We start from the raw sequence: 16299 nt of genomic DNA on the forward strand, positions 1-16299 counted from the left end.
TGCTCACAGCTGGGGAAAAAAGTTTAGCAATCATATTTCAAAGTCACAGTTTGATTGACGTTCAATGGTGCACACATTTAATCATTTCCTGCCAGTATCTATACAATGGTAAAGGAAAGATTTCTTTTCTGTATTAACTTTTAAAGCAGCATACTAAGACTATATGTATGCATATGTATATGTATGCTGCTGTAGGAAAGATGATGATGATGAGGGTGATGATGGTGGCCACTGCTCCGGGATTGATGAAATATCTGTCAGCAGCATTAAGCAGCGTTTGGGTCTCCCCAGGCCTCATTAGTACTGGAAGTACAGTCCCTCTCCTGAGGTACTTAGTGCTCACCTTCGCAAGAACTACAGAGCGTGCAACCGGCATCATCTGCAGGATTATCTTTTATACTACGTAACTAAGAGGAGACAGAAGCGGAGAGGTGGAAGTACAGAGAAAGGAAGGGAGATGAAAGACGGAGAAAGAACAACAGACAAAGTAAGAGAGCATAGTGTGGCGCTCATTAGTCATGTTGCACAACGTTTTGAATTCGCGAGGCGGCTTGCGTGTTTTAATTTGTCTGGGTGAGAGGGTCTCAGTGGAAAGTTTTACAGTCAAGTGAAGCTGGAAGAGAGGAGAGCTATTTAGGCAGAGGTCAGACCAAGTTGAAAAAATATGGGATGAGAAAGGGGTGGCGGGGCGGTGAGAGTGGAATGAGATAAGAGAAAGAAGGGAAAGGTGAAAGTGGATGCAGGACAATCAAGTAAGGAGCGAGGGAAACAGAGGACAAATGGGAATGAGCTCTGTGAGATGTATGAGCACACATTAGATAATTAAAGTGCGAAAATAAGGCTCAACTGTCCACACACACACACATACACACAACCCTGCCACTGTAAAAACTTAAAAGCACGTGTCCTCTCTGTTTCTTTCGCACCCTTTCATTGTCTTCCTTTGTCTGCTTGTCCGGGTCATGCTCTCCTCAGGTGCAGAACTTAGCCACTGTGAACAAAGAGGAAATCAATCACTGTTCACCAATCAGCTAAGCTCTGTGCCTGGCTGGAGAGAGGATACAAAAACCTGTCTGGCTGACTGACATGTACACACACATACACATTCTTTACAAAACACCCACAGCAAGACCCTCCTGGCTCCCTCATCATCCTTTTTCTCCTCTGCACTTCCAAATCATCAACTCCTCAAACACAATCACACACACTCTTAGATAATCATGTCGTCTTTAGTTTTAAGTTTCTGGGGGACGAGTGAGTGAGTGAGTGAGTGAGTGAGTGTGTGTGTGTGTGTGTGTGTGTATAGGAGGGGCTCTGGTTGCTATGGTAGCCGGCTGGGTCAGGGCTGTGTGGTAATCCCTGGCAATGTGATTTTATCATAAGTCACAAATCAGCACGCCAGGAACCCTCACAGCCCAGACATGAAAGAACAAGATCTTCTCTCTCGCTCTCTTTTTTTTTTCTTTTTTCTCTCTACCTACATCCTCAAGTCCAGCTCCAGTCCACTGCTAACCTGCACCACCCAGAAATGAAAAGTCCCAAACTTTCTTTGTTCTTTCTCCTTCTCTTTCTCCTCCTTTATGTCTGCCATCAGAGCGCAGTCATGAAAGACCAGACCTGTAGATCCTCGCTCCCTCTCTCTCTCTCTCACACTATTTCCTTGGTTACCCCTCTCCTCCTCTCCCATTCGCCACGCTCGGCTAACCCGGCGATATGCCCCTCATTAAGCGGATCAAGAGGGATTCCAGAGGCATGTACCAGGGGAAGAAAAGAACGAGAGAGTGAGCAGGGAGGGAGGGGAAAAAAAGGACAGGGAGAGACCACCCTTCTCCTTTAAAGGGTTGTGCTTTTTAGGTTTAAAAACACAGAGCAGGGAGCACGCCTTGACAGACATGTTGTTTTCAGTTAAAACCCTCTCAGCCCGCCTCAGCCTAATCCCACTGTACTGTGGTCTGTGTGTGTGTCTGTGTGTGTGAGGGTGTAAAAGGGCACAGAGACGACTGTTCTACTTAAGAAAGGACGATGGGGAAACACAAACTGAGCAGTAAAACATAAATCCATCTCCCCACAGTGCAATATGCAATAGCGGTGAGGAGGTCCGTTCATCCATCATTTTAATTGGAGAGAGATCTGGACCTGAGCTCAGCTGACCACCTATGATACATTGATGTTTACAGAGGCTTGTTTGGTTCAGTCCAATGGGAAACAATAGTAAAAAGTTCAAGTATTCATCTCTAAATGCTTCATTTCTTCTTCTATTCTTTTTCTTTTTGGTCTTTGCTGTTTCATTTCATTCCTCCCGTACTTGTGGTGAGACTCCACAGGGAGGTGTAGTGAGGAGGTGAAGGATGATGACAAGAGATCTGCAGACACAGACAGATAGGCGCTACATATGTGTGTGCTAGTATCTGTGTGTGTGTGTGTGTGTGTGTGTCAGAGAGATTTATCAGGACTGAGCCAGATGCCGAGCACTAGTCTAGAAAGCCTTTCACATCCTGTGCAAATGCATAAAGCTGTCTCTGTGCGTGTGTGTGCGTGTGTTTGTGTCCGAAGATAAAAGGCTGTCTTGTAGTGGCTTGGTCACGGTCTAAAAAAGGATTTAGAGCTGTAAGTCGCTCAGGTTGATGTGGACAAGTATTTAGCAGCGCTGTGTTGACCAAGGTCACCAGACGCCTTGTTTGACCTCATACTCGCTGAAATGGGGGCGCACTAGACAATAACACAGCTGGTTGATTTCAGAGGTTGGTTCTGAACGAGAAGGTGGGACACGAGGAAGTATATTAAGCAATATATGCATTTTGCAAAAATCTTGCTTAAAATCCCTGTTTGGTAAGATACGGTTCAATTAAAGGTCTTGGACTATAACATTACAGTACTACATGAGCGCATGGTTCACATTTCAGCCAAATTTGGAGCAATTTTGGTTATTTCATGTATGAGTTTTCTATTTTTGCCTTCTGTCTCACCTCCTCTCACTAGTTTGAAGAGAGCAGAGAAAAAAAACATCAAGAGTTTCCACATGCCAACCAGCGCTGACTGATGCCAGACTCAGAATTTGATGACAGTTGTGGGGCTGTTTGCTTAAGTTTTCAGGGAGATGTCCCTGACATTAAAATCTGATCAAACACTTATTCAACACACTATTCAAGATGTAGATCAACAAAACTAAATGGAGACTGTCTTGATGACCAGTTCATAATTTTGGTAATTTTCCATGCAAAAATTTCCAAATATTTGCTGGTTTCATCTTCTCAAATATGAGGATTTGCTGCTTTCCTCTATTTCACATCATTATGAACTGAATTTAATCATATTATTCTATTAATAATGTTACACAAGCTGTAGATATTTTATTTGACAGACAATAATCTAGTAATTTCCATATACTATAGCATTATCCAGTGTACACCATTGTATTGTTGAACAGCTTTGAGGAATAGCTGGGGTTACTATACTTGAATAGTTGAGCCAAGATCCATGTAATAGCCTGCTCTCATTATTCAAAGGTTAGTGTCAGTAATTCCAGGACTGTTATGAAAAGATCAGCAGCTTCAAAGAGACCTGTCTTCACTCCAGTCCTCCCTTCCGCTCTCTCTTTTCCTCCCTTTTCTGTCTATCTGTCTGTCTAAACCATAAATTTCTCTCTTCCTTTCATTTAGTGTGAGGCCAATAAACCCCTAACTGTCCTGAGTTTTCCAAAATCCCACTGGTTGACAGTTGTGGTTATGCATACACACACACACATGTACACACACAGGAGGAATTTCAAGGTCAAGAGTATAAAAATCACCCCACATCGAGCAGAGTCCGTCCTGAGCCCCCCTCAGAAAATGCTTGCTGACCCGTTCTCTCTCTCTTTTTTTCCTCTCCTCGCCCTCTCGTTTGTTTGAGGAACACATTCCCGAATTCCTTCTCTGACAAACACATCCTGACGGCGCTGCTGTGAAACCACGGAAAAGGCCCCATTCTGAGTCCACAAACACGCACATGTGCATACACACACACACACAGACACACACTCAATGGGCTCAGGAAGGAATGTGCAGTATAGGTAGCCAAGTGACTCAAGTGTGGACGGTCCACTGGGGCAGATAGAATCAGGATCAATCCAACACAAAGCTTTCTTTTACAGAAGCCATTTCAGAATAAAAATTTCAGACTTTGAAAATGTGGAAATGGTTTTAAAAACAAAGAATAACATTAATTAGCCTGACATCTTAATGTCAAATGATGAGATGATGCAGAATATTAGAGAAATTCGGCTGTTACATCTCAGAAGAAGATATGTTATTGGTTCTTGTCTCCACAGATGGTTCAAGTACAGTGCACCAGCCAATTAAAAGCCATTTAGTTTCACTCTGACCTGCGAATATGAGGCAACTAAAAACCCTGAGCAGATAACTTGGAATCTTATTTCATAAACCTACACAAATATATTTTTATATTTCTGATTCAGCTTGTTTAGAGACTTGTTGATGTAATTTCTGTCCATATTCAGTGCCAGTGAGAGCCATTAATATTCTGCAGATGAATTTTTTTGTTTTCTTTGGGTGCATTTTGCATCTCAGTTAAACTGAAAGATTTCTATCTATACTTCACCTCCAACGTCATAGCACCATCTCCTCCACCACTCTTCGTGCCGATTGGTCCATTTCTTCCTGCACCAGTGAGAGGCAGCGACGAGCCAGAGCCTGCTGCTCGGAGTTCTCGTGAACCATCAGCTCCCCATACAGATACACGCCCATGGCCTGGAACACACACACACATGCAATCATGGGTTTATTTTTCTTATTATGTAAAGGCTTTTCTCACAGCATGGATTTTAAAAGTGTTTGAAGTTCTTACTGTATCATACAAGACAAATGTTCAACAGTTGTGTATACAATATTTACTTGATCATGAAGCAGGAAGTGTTCCACGTCTCCGTAAGCCAGAGTGTAAGCATGTTTGACCACCAGCTCACACCAGCGATGTCGGACCTAGAAGTCAAAACAAGGGGGAGAGAACAGCTGTTAATTAAACACAAATATTCATTTGTTTATTTTAAATTGGACTTTGCGTCAGGAAATCTCCTATTTTAAGAGACTTCTGGCAAAATTGGCAGCATAATATAGTATAAACATGGACCAACACAGAATCAAGAAATCAGTGTAAAGAAGATTAAGGAATTAGGCATTAAAGCAGATTAAAAATCCCACAATTTCACACTTCAAACTAAAGCAATACATTCAAATAATTGCACTTGCCCAGATAAGTCCTTAATATGGCCACGTCTGAACTTATATAAGTTCACTGCTGTTTGTAATGTCAGAGTTTAGGTTCATTCAAAACTGATGGAGCTGACCATGTGACACCCTATACCCCTGGTATAGACAATATGGGGATACATTACTCTTAAACACACTTCATAGCAATAATAAAATAAACAGAATGGTGCTGATGGCAAAGATTTAGAATCTGTTATTTCTATTTATTAGTTCTTTTAAAGATTGCCATTTTATTTTTATGCTTTTGGCCAACACTCTCAAACATTAATGTGCACAGATCTCCCTCAATGCCAGTAACAAAAGACAAACAGCTCATCTGACAAGCTGAGAGACAAAGCTGGAAGCTGGAAGCTCCACTAACAATGAATAGATTCATCCAGAATCAGAGGATTAACAGACGTGAACTTTGTTTTAGAAAGGAAACCGTCTCGATCTAAAGTTCATCTTTAAAACTTCTATTTAATTTTCCGACTATGAATGCGTGTGTTATCAATGTGTGTGTGTGGGTACAGGTGTGTTTTTACTGTATGCTCGCATGTGTGTATCTCTGTGTGTGTGTGTGTGTGTGTGTGTGTGTGTGTGAGAAAGCTAATGCCTGGCCTTTCTCCCAGAGGATCAATAGGAGCTCTGTTGCCGCGGTTACAGGAGAGATCAGAGACTGGCTCTGTCCCTGCCTCAGCCATCATCCTTCATCATCTGCTATGAGCGTGCATGTGCGCGTACAGACCTGGATGCACGGTGCACGTGTATATGGATGTAGTTTTGCGGAGGAGACGGACAGAGGATAATAAAAGAGACAGAACGGCGATAAAAAAATCCAGATGAAAAATCTTTTAAAGCACTGTCACTACTTTAAAGCCTGACAGTTTCCCTTGGCTGCTTTTTTGTGGGTGTTTCAATCTCCTCCATAACTATCTCCACACACTCAGGATAATAAACTAGTCCTTTGAGTGCAGTGACCAAGCGTGGGATTTTTTGGTGATTGATTCTTTTTCAACAGCTCAAGCTTTGGGCATTTCTACAGCGCTTGTACTGACATTCATTTTGAAGTAGCATTCTACAAAAGGAGCCAAATGGATCTACCTGAGTGCTGTGTGAATGTGTGCACACTCTTAATGGGACTTTTTAGATTGTTTGTGCCAAAAGTGTTGTGTTGCCCTCCACCTGTTTATGCAGCATGAGTATGGAGACTGAGCAATGCTCCATTTACAGCAGACACACTTAAATCCTCACATTACCTCTGCAACCTACTAAATAGACATGAGTTTAATTGGTCTCAGAAGGCCTTTCTAGTTCCTCTTTCGTCCAAATTTAAAATCTTTCGTTTGCCGCATATTCTCTGCCTCTGTTTACTCTGGAAGGCTGCAGAAATCCCAAAGCAGACCTGACAAAAAGCAAAAGTTAAGTGTAACTCTTCTGCCTCCTGCCCACGTGGGAATGACGATAATGCGTGCGTCTGTAATCGTGGATGCGGGAGTGTGTGCGAGCGTGTACAGTATGTGTACCCTCTGGTGCCAGCCCTACCCTTCTGGCCTGCGAAGCCCCGGCAGCTGTTCCCTGCACCGGGTTGCATTCCTGGGGAGAGCCCTGGGGCAGAGCAGCTGCCTGGTGCACCTCTCCTTACCCCCCCTCGCCCCCAAACCCCCACCCTTTTTTTTAAAACTCTGTTTCCTCTCGCTGGGCCCCTCTCTCTGACAGCACATGCAATTACACAGTGACATTCCTTCATTTATTACTGCACCCACACCCCTCCTCCTTTGCCCTCCACCACCACCAATCCTGAACGCACACACAAATGCTACAAGTGATACTAACGCACTTCATCTGGGCTCACTCTTACCATGACGAACAAACTTACATATCTCATACATTCAGGGTGACAGACACACAAAAGCATGCATGGAGTGAAGATGGAAATACAGTAGCCTTGACTTATTCACACACTACATTACCAGCATGGCACTTTCTTGATTTTCTCACCAAGGAAGCTAATAAAAATGACAGTAGTATTATTAATAAGTATTACTTAAAACTCTTGGTTTGTTTCTTCCTTTTGGTTTTTGTGCTCCACTACACAATCTAATTGTAGTCATTATTGTTTTCCTATCTTGTCATGTTCCTATCTTGCCCAGTGGCACCTATTAGGCCTGGAAGGGATTTCTTCCTCTGTAATCTCCCTCAAGGTTCTTCAAATTTTTCCCATTAGAGGTTTTTTTGGAGGGAGTTTTTCTTGCTCACTTGAGGAGCTGTTTTTGTTTCCAGCCAAATGCAAGCCTGTGAAGCCCTATGAGACATTTTGATTAAAGGCTCTACAAATAAACTTGAGGTGACTTTTTAAGTTTTTTCTTAGACACTCCTTGGTTCTAACTCTTCTCCCTTGTTCTGTTGTCTCCTCTCCTCCGCTCCACATGTTGCGGCCTGTGGAAACAGACAGTTCTTGATGTGGTCCAGCAAAGTCTCCAGTCACCAGAGGAGTAAACCTAACCTGTGCACCGCACGCACAATACACCCTGTGTGCTTGACCGACCGATGGCCTTCGACAAACACACATGTGCATGTGTGCTCCCTTAAAGCCAAAAGCGCACTCGCGAAACAACACATACACACATCTATAACTACAACTATATGTGTGCGTGTGTGGAGTCACACAGCATCTTGCATCACATGAGGCTCATATGAGAGGAAGTGGGCCGGAGTCACGCACACTTCTCTCATACATGCAGACCCATGCTCCGGCTCGCAGACGCGCTTGCACACGTATTCATGGTCACTCACACCGTTTGCAAAGCAGCCCGTGCTGCACGCACACTGGTGGTGAGCCACATATTTCCTTTCACTATTGTGTACATGATCGCACACAGAGGAACTTAAGCTCACATGCCAGTCTTCACAGTACCTATAACCCAAAGACAAGCTCCTTTATCACTTTCACTATGCAGCGTCTCACTTGAACTTTCATTCTGCTTCGCTTGCAGTGAGACGTGTTTAGAACAGGCCTAACAGGTGGTGAGACAATATGCAGCATCATGCTGTGCTGCTATATAAGAGATGCTCAAGGCTATCACCAAATTAAGTTGAAGTAATGAGAAAATACTTCACAAAACGGGTGAATTAAAATGACAAAATATCAAAACTCTTGTCATTCAGTTGGTATGAAATCATCACATGGGGAACTGCTGGAGGGTTGCTGAATGCTGGTCGGTCTGGTAATACAATTCTATTTTCAGGTGATCAATCAGCCGTATCACAATGCATTCTGAGTCGACGCATTACTAACCGCCCTTCAGAAACCATCACAATCATTCCCTTTAATCCAATATTCAGCCACTCTGAAAAAGCTCTCATTCTCCATGAGGTAAACAGCGAGGGGCTACAGAGGCTGAGCAGCACTCAGTCCAAGAATTTTGAACAGATCAATCATCAATCTTCTGAAGAGGATGCTGTACCAGACAAAGAAAAGCTGTGTAACAAGAGGAGACAGAGAAAAAAGCAAGAAAAAAAAGAGGAACAGACAGAAAGAGAGGAGAATAAATGGCCACGTTTATAAGGAGAGACGTAGGTGATTAACCTCTTCTGAATGAGATTACTAACATTAGGACTGGACCATTGCCTTTAGACAGGTGTGTGCAGCTGTGTGTATGCTTGTGTGCGCGAGTGCGTGTGTGCGCAAGTGTGTGTTTTTCCATGCATGACTATGTGCATAATGGCCCTGTGTATTTTTAGAAAACACTGAAAGTTGTTTCCTGGAAATTGCAGGGGAGAATCTGCTTTCATCTGCCGGGAAGCCCGACTAAAGAGGCCTTAAAACCTAAAGCTGGACCCGAGGCCAAACACAGAGTGACCTCGGTCTGTGGCTGTGAGGCCAATCATGAAAAAGAAAAGTAAGACCAAGTAACATAAAGAGGTAAATGAAGTCTCTGAAAATAATTATGCTTTCAGATTCCAGCCAATATACTCACAGAAATGCATACATAGGGAATTAGAAGCACTAGTTTTTATTTTTCAGGAACTTGAACAAGAGGCCTGAATGTGAGTTTGGAATGTAAATAATAAAAATGTCCTTAAATGCAACTTAAGATGTCTGGATTCAGTACAATAACCACTCGGCTGGCTCTGTGCAGCAGAACATCTGAGCCCCATTATATACATTACAGCCCCAACAAAACAGCTCATATAATTAATAAGAACTTGTAAAAAACACAATATGTATCAAATTTTTCTTTTCAAGACGAGCCATGTGTTAATGATGGAGGTTAGCATGGACAGTTTACGGGCCCTGCCGCAGCTGTGTTGTAATCCTCATGCTCCTGTACTGAGAGAAGGTGCTGCTACAGTAAGGAGTTCATGAGCTGTCCACACACACAGCTGCAAGGCGCAAACAGACACACACACATACACATGCACAAACACTGTTAATAGTACCATTAAGGAACTTTGTGTAATACTAAAACATGAAGCGAATACTTGTGGGATTTAGTCAGTAAAGGCAGCTGTAAAGAAGAGAGCTGCTATTACGGCAGAATTTACTACATGTTACTAAGTGTTGTGCCTTGGGATGGGAACGGAGTGGAAACCTTCTACTTTTTATTACTGGAGGACATTGTGAGTGAATGTGTGTGTGTGTGTGTGTGTGTTGAGTGTGTGGCGTCACCTCGGCGTCTTGATTCTGCAGGTCGTAGGTTCTCTGCAGAGTGTGCATCGTTGCCACGCTCAGCTCTGATTCCTCTAACAGAAGCTCCAAAAGCATCACTAGCTGCTCCGACGTCAACTGAGGAGACAAAACAATAAAAGAGATTAATAGTGCTGACTAATACAAGCCCACTCATAAAATATATTGAGACATATTACTAAATATTATGCGGGGAAAAAAGTCCTATCTTTCTTCCACCAGCAGCTTCAAACTACTAAACTCGCAAAATTATCAACACTAGCAAAATTATTCACACATTGCATACTTTGCACCAACCCATAAACACATTTACATTATTTTCCACAAGTTTCATTTTCTTGTGCCAGGAAAGGTTTGATGAAAAAAAAAAAAAAAACACATTAGGCAATTAATTTAGCTTTTCGAAACACAGGATACGGTAGCATATTAAAACAGAGCTGAAATGGTAATTAAATAAACATGGTAAACCGAGTGAATCTTGCACAACTGGGAAATATTACAAAACAGGCAAAAGAGGACAGATGAAGGGAAAATATTATTTGAACCGAGGACGGAGGGAGAAGCGAAACAAAGCAATGAAGTAGTCTTTTTTGATATTGTCCTATTGTAGAGAAACAAACAGAGCAGCACTGTTCAGGGATAGGCGCTGCCAAAAAACGACATCTTTCAGAACAAGTATTCTTTGTCGTTTGTGAGACTGCAGTGAAATCCCTGATTGAGACTGAGATGGAAACTAAAAATTTAGAAAAGAAGAAAGGTTTTCAGTAAATCGGCAATTCCTTAATGTTGCTTCGTAACAGTGCATGTACTGACTGTGTTATCCCGAGATAAACCTCAAGGAAACAACCTATTTTCTTGTGATGACTAACATCTCCAGGGACGGTGAAAACTCAACGGTGAGTTTTAGACGATTATTCCGAGGATGGATGTGGGCAGCGATATGAGAGAGTGACTTCCTCCTCGGGGGGACAGCTGTGCCCAGCCTTGCCTGCTTCTCTCCTAGATACACCCAGCACTCCCAGCCTCACTCTCTCTTTGGTCCCAGTCTGGGACACAATTAATGGCTGAAGGGCCCGTGGAGATGAATGTGAAAATAGGTATGAAGTAAGTGTGTGTGTGTGTGTGTGTGTGTGTGTGTGACTGAGCGAAGCAGAGTGCGAGGGGGGGTGGGGTGGTGACAGAGAAGGAGGAAGACAGACAAAACTCTTCTATTCAGGTAAACAAATCCAGTGAGTAGAGTAAATAGCTGCATTCATGTAATATATATTTTGGAAGGAGCCTATCTTTTTAAAGCTGTCTTTGGTAAACAACCTCCTAAGCGTTGCTGGGAAATACTTGACCTAAAACCAGGAAGTATTTCAGCATGTAGCTGTTGGAGCTGTGGGAATAACACCTAGACTCTAGCTGGCAAATGGTCAAATCAAACACTACTACCACTGCTGCTACACACGCATCCACACACACACACACACACAAACGATGATCATCTAACTCCATGGAAAATCTGATATCCAGCCCTTCACCCTCTATCGACTCTCTTCTCTCTCCGTCCCTCCTCCCTCCATTTTGTGAAGGCTGAGTGTTTTCTGAAGTGGCGTCTCCTATCTCTAGAGGGTCTCTTTGGGGCCCACCCATGATCCTTCTCACTCTCCCACCCTTTGAAAAGTGAGTCCACAGCAATAAAACACTGCTCTCTCTCTCTCTCTCTCTCTCTCTCTCTCTTTCACACACACACACACACACACACACCACTACAGTACACACGCACTGACTGCGAGGTCCTGTTGTGCCTGCAAGTACTTATGGTGGTAATCAATGTGTCTGTACCAGTGTCTCCAAAAACAAATTCCTGGTCAATGATTGTACATTACAAATCAGTTTATATTGTTATTATTATCCTGACACACACACACACACACACACACACACACACACACACACACACACTGTACACACATTTACAGACAGAAACACAACTGTGTGTCTCATCACATGTAACATCTCCATGGTCACCAGCATCAATAGCAACTAACATCTGCTTCTATTAACAGTCTCATCTACATCTTAAAAAAACAACACTTCACTTCAGGTGAAAATACTGTACTTCCACCTTCACTAAGTGCATAAGTTGTTATACAATTTCAGTCCGAATGAGCAAAGACTGGCTCTGCCAGTACAATAAAACCTACTAAAACCAACTTGCAGTATGTCATTTTCTACACATATAAGCCTTGCTGCATGCACAGTCCAAAACCCAAACCTATTCAGTTTAACTGTCATAAAAAGAAAAAGAAAACACAATACATCCACATTTGAGGAGCTGAAACCAAAGAATTTTTGACATAGTTTCTTTAAAAAGAAGAAACTCAAGATGATTAACTGATTTTCAAAATACTTGGTGATTATTTCTCTGTCAATCGAGTAATTGTTGCAGCTCTCCCTGAAATCTTGTGGCACTTGTGTTACGTAGAATTTGAAGTGTTATGACTCTTATTCGTTATAGTAACTCCTTTATGCACTGTGGTTTAGACTCTGCGTCATTTCTACACTGATTTAGACAAAAGCACGTGACAAATGCATAAATTTGATGTAAAATAAATGTATACCAAGAAGTTGAACATAGTTGCCACCTAGGTAAAGGCTGAAAACTTCTTCCATCACTGCTTAATGGTCAATGTCTTATTGCTGAAGTGCTCTACAACTTGTTGGTGAGTGAAAATGTTTTTCAGGGTAACTGGTTATAATTGTGGGTGGGTGAGTGAGATAGAGGAGAGAGAGAGAGAGCAATTATAGGGAAAAAGGTGAACTCTGGCTGGGTACTCCCTTATTAATGGGTAGAGCCTGAAGAATGGCACATGAACGCTTACAAACAATGCATACACACAGCCAAACACACACCACATACACACACAGTCCCATGTCATGACCAGGTCATGGGTAACTCTAACAATAGCCCTTAATAGTACAGTGCTGAAAGCACTTTACCACTGAAGGAGGAGACCTATTCCTCTCTAGCTCAACGATTCATGTGAAAAGATCTTCTCTCTCTCTCTCTCTCTCTCTCACACACACACACACATTGCAGAATTTTGCCACATGAAAGAAGCATTTCATTCCCATACTGTCAGTCAAGGCTGAGGAATGCTAACGGTGAAAAAGACAGAACTCACAGTCTCTCTCTTTCCCTGTCTCACACACACACACACACACTGAGACTGCCTGTAATCTCACTCATATGGACATTATATATAAAACAATACACACACCAGCATACACACTCCACTTCCAAACCGCTGACATGGGTTGGCTGCACCAACTCTATATTGAGTTGAGCCTTGCAAGGACCTCTGGGAAATATGCTGCTTAAATGTCCCCTTCACACATTGACCTCTAAACCTCATCAGAACAATGACACACACACACACACACACACACACACACACGCACGTATGCATGCATGCACAAATATAGAATGTTTGCCACAGTGATTGACAGCTCAACAAGACAAACAGATATAGTAAACACAGGATATGATGTCCACCACAAACTATAAATAAAGTATATATAGTTGAATGTGTGTGTGTGTGTGCATCTGTGCACTGCTGTACACGTTACATGTGAATGGGAAGAGTTGGAGAAAACAAATCTGAGAGTAATGGAGAGTCAAAAGGAGGAAGCAGCTATATTTGTGTGTGTGTATATGTGTGTGGATGGTGTGTGTGTCAGAACATATGTGTGGGTGTATGGGACTATGGAAGCAACATTAGTCATGCTACTGCCACTGCATAACATGTTTGTACAGCACAAAATGAATCGAATCTCTCAAGCCTTTTGTACAGGATGTGTACACACAGACACACACAGACAAACACACTCACAGTATCAATCGATGCTTTATTGTGATATTCCTACCGTTAACACTGACCAGGCTGTAATAAAGGATTGGTTGGGAGTTGCAAATACATTGTTTCAGCACTGCTCCTCCTTCTCTGAGATTGTGTAAAAGATGAAAAAGGATTGTCCAAATAAAAAAAAAAACTGTAAATCTTAAATCTTTTTCTTTCCCTTTCCAACAATCCATCACTTGTTCAGTATTTCCATGGCAACGGCTCTGAGTACCACTCTCTGCGTTCTGTACAGTACATGGGAGAGTGAGCCTGTGTCCTTTTTCTGAAGCCATTATGCATTGACGAAATTGATTCGAAAAATTTCCACTTTGTACATCTATACCTCACATCCTCTGTGCTTAACAGGGTTGTGATCTCCACCTCTTTTAGTGTCTTGCCATCTTAAGTGGTCATTCGCCATTTACCAGCACATCTCTGCGAGAGGCACCTCGGATAACCCCTGCTAACTGAATCATTGCTGCCTTCTCCCATGTTTCTGCTTCTGCTTGGACTGATTTACAAAAAATAAATAAATAAATAAATGCTAGTCTTGTTTTTACTCCTATTTTTAAAGCACTGTTCTCACTGGACTGTTAGCAGGGTATTACATACACACCTCTGGGTTGTTATGATAATCCTGAAAAGTGAAGCTCATTGTAAGTTGCTGGTATTAAAAAAAAAAAAAAAGAAGGAAACGACAATAACAGATTGGGCAAGAGAGATAACAAAAAAAGGAGAAAAGCACCAAAGGGATTGTGTTAAAAGTCAACAACTGGACTAACTGACCATAAAATCTATATAATGACTCCAAAGAACATAAGAGAACCTCTTTCTCTGCCCCTGGCGCCGTTAAAAGGAATACAGAGGTGCTGCTAATGCTTTCTTTTCCTCCCTTGCCTTCCCTCTCTTCCTTCTCTCGCTCCCTACCTCTGTACCACTGGGGAGAGAGCGCCGCTTGTTCAGTCACACTGCATTATGGGGGTTGGAGACATTGAATAACTGTGACATTATAAAACCAAACTGTGATTTCTGAGAGGTCATTGAATCGTGTGTGCATGCCTCTGTGTGTGTGTGTGTGTGTGTGTGTGTGTGATGCCATTCAACCGCTCGGCTGCCTTTTATTTCTGTCTGACCACAGGCTCGTAAAAACACATTCTGGCACCACCAGCTAAAGGCCTCAGCCCACGCCGCCTCAGGTACTAAGGTTTCACTCTTTCTTTCCCTCAAATCCCTCCCTTTCTCTCTCCCTCTGCCTCTGTCTCCATGACTGTCTGCCCCCCTCCCCCCCATCCCCATACCAACTCCTTTTCACTGCACCGAACTGTGTTGTCTGGCTCCTCCAATTAAAACCCCCTCCTTGCTTCCTTTATCTCTTTTTGTCCCGTCTTTATTTTACACTTGATTTAAGGGCCCAAACATCCATCTCTCCTCAAACTGCGCCGGCAGGCCCGGGTCTTGAGGAGAAACAGTACACCAAGCAGCTGTTAGGATTCTCTCAACAGCCATGACAGCATAAATAGCATCACAAATACTTACACTTTTAATTAGCCTGTAACTGCTCTATACAGCTGCACAGAATTAAAATGCGCAACAAAACGGGGCAGATGGTCAGGAATGAAATGGCGAGCAAGAGGCAAAAAAATTTAAAACCAAATGATGTAAAGAAACTGTTGGTAGCTCGGGAATATTAAATGTTGGCAAGTGGTAATTTGGTTCTCTGAAATCCCTGCACCATCTCCACCACTTCTCTATACTGTGTGTACTTCACACACTCTAATAGCAAAGTTCCTAATCAGTGAATGAAGCGCAGTAAATAGCGTCTGCTTCTATGCAGCAGATTGAGTCTTAGTACCATCCCCAGAAAGAAACAGATGACTTTATTTAATTATCACATCACATGGTCACGTGTTAGCAGGAAGCCCCTCTCGTACAGCAGCAGTAGTCTCTGCTTGCCAAAGCGTGTGTGGGAGACTTTAGAAAAAGGTGCAGCAGTAATGAGAGGACCCTATAAATATAAAACGTATAAATGTGATAAAAGGCTAAAGAAAAATAAATTTCATACACTGTGGGGATATGATACGGCAATCTTGTGGCTTCATAAGGCCTAAAAAGACATTATAAATCGCCTGCTGACATCATGGGGTTTGTAAACCAATTTTGGGTAATGGATTAGAGAAAATGTGCACGCGCGCACACAAACATGCACACAGGAGATGCTGAAAGGTTATCTGTGAGTCCCATGTTACCCTTTCAACCCGTGAGATAAAGCCATTTTCTGCACTATCATCCCCTCAAATGATGTCACACCTGCTGCTGCTGCTGCTGCAGCACGGTGATGATCTCACAGATAGTGCCGGTCACAGACAGATGACCTCGGTGATGACCTGAAGCTGCAACTGTCTTATCTGCAATGTCATCATTAATAATCACTCTTTGTTTTTCAATTTGAAAACTGCTTTAATAAACAGACACAACA

General features: G+C 42.6%; 1 protein-coding gene across 4 annotated transcripts in view; it reads right to left on the reverse strand.

The window, feature by feature from the left end:
• aopep (aminopeptidase O (putative)) overlaps positions 1-16299 on the reverse strand; it is a 72638-nt gene that overhangs the window by 4436 nt on the left and 51903 nt on the right. For 3 of the 4 annotated variants that reach the window (XM_018669237.2, XM_051074820.1, XM_018669238.2), the window contains 3 exons: positions 9919-10035; positions 4893-4979; positions 4600-4748 (listed from right to left, as the gene is read on the reverse strand). In XM_018669237.2, coding sequence (XP_018524753.1) covers positions 4608-4748; positions 4893-4979; positions 9919-10035 — 345 coding nt within the window. In that variant the 3' untranslated portion in view covers positions 4600-4607. Of the gene's footprint in view, positions 1-4599; positions 4749-4892; positions 4980-9918; positions 10036-16299 lie in introns of those variants that run through there. The other variant, XR_007814382.1, reaches the window with a different exon arrangement.

This window comes from Lates calcarifer, linkage group LG13 (genome assembly GCF_001640805.2).
Source record: "Lates calcarifer isolate ASB-BC8 linkage group LG13, TLL_Latcal_v3, whole genome shotgun sequence".
NCBI classification, from domain to species: domain Eukaryota; kingdom Metazoa; phylum Chordata; class Actinopteri; family Centropomidae; genus Lates; species Lates calcarifer.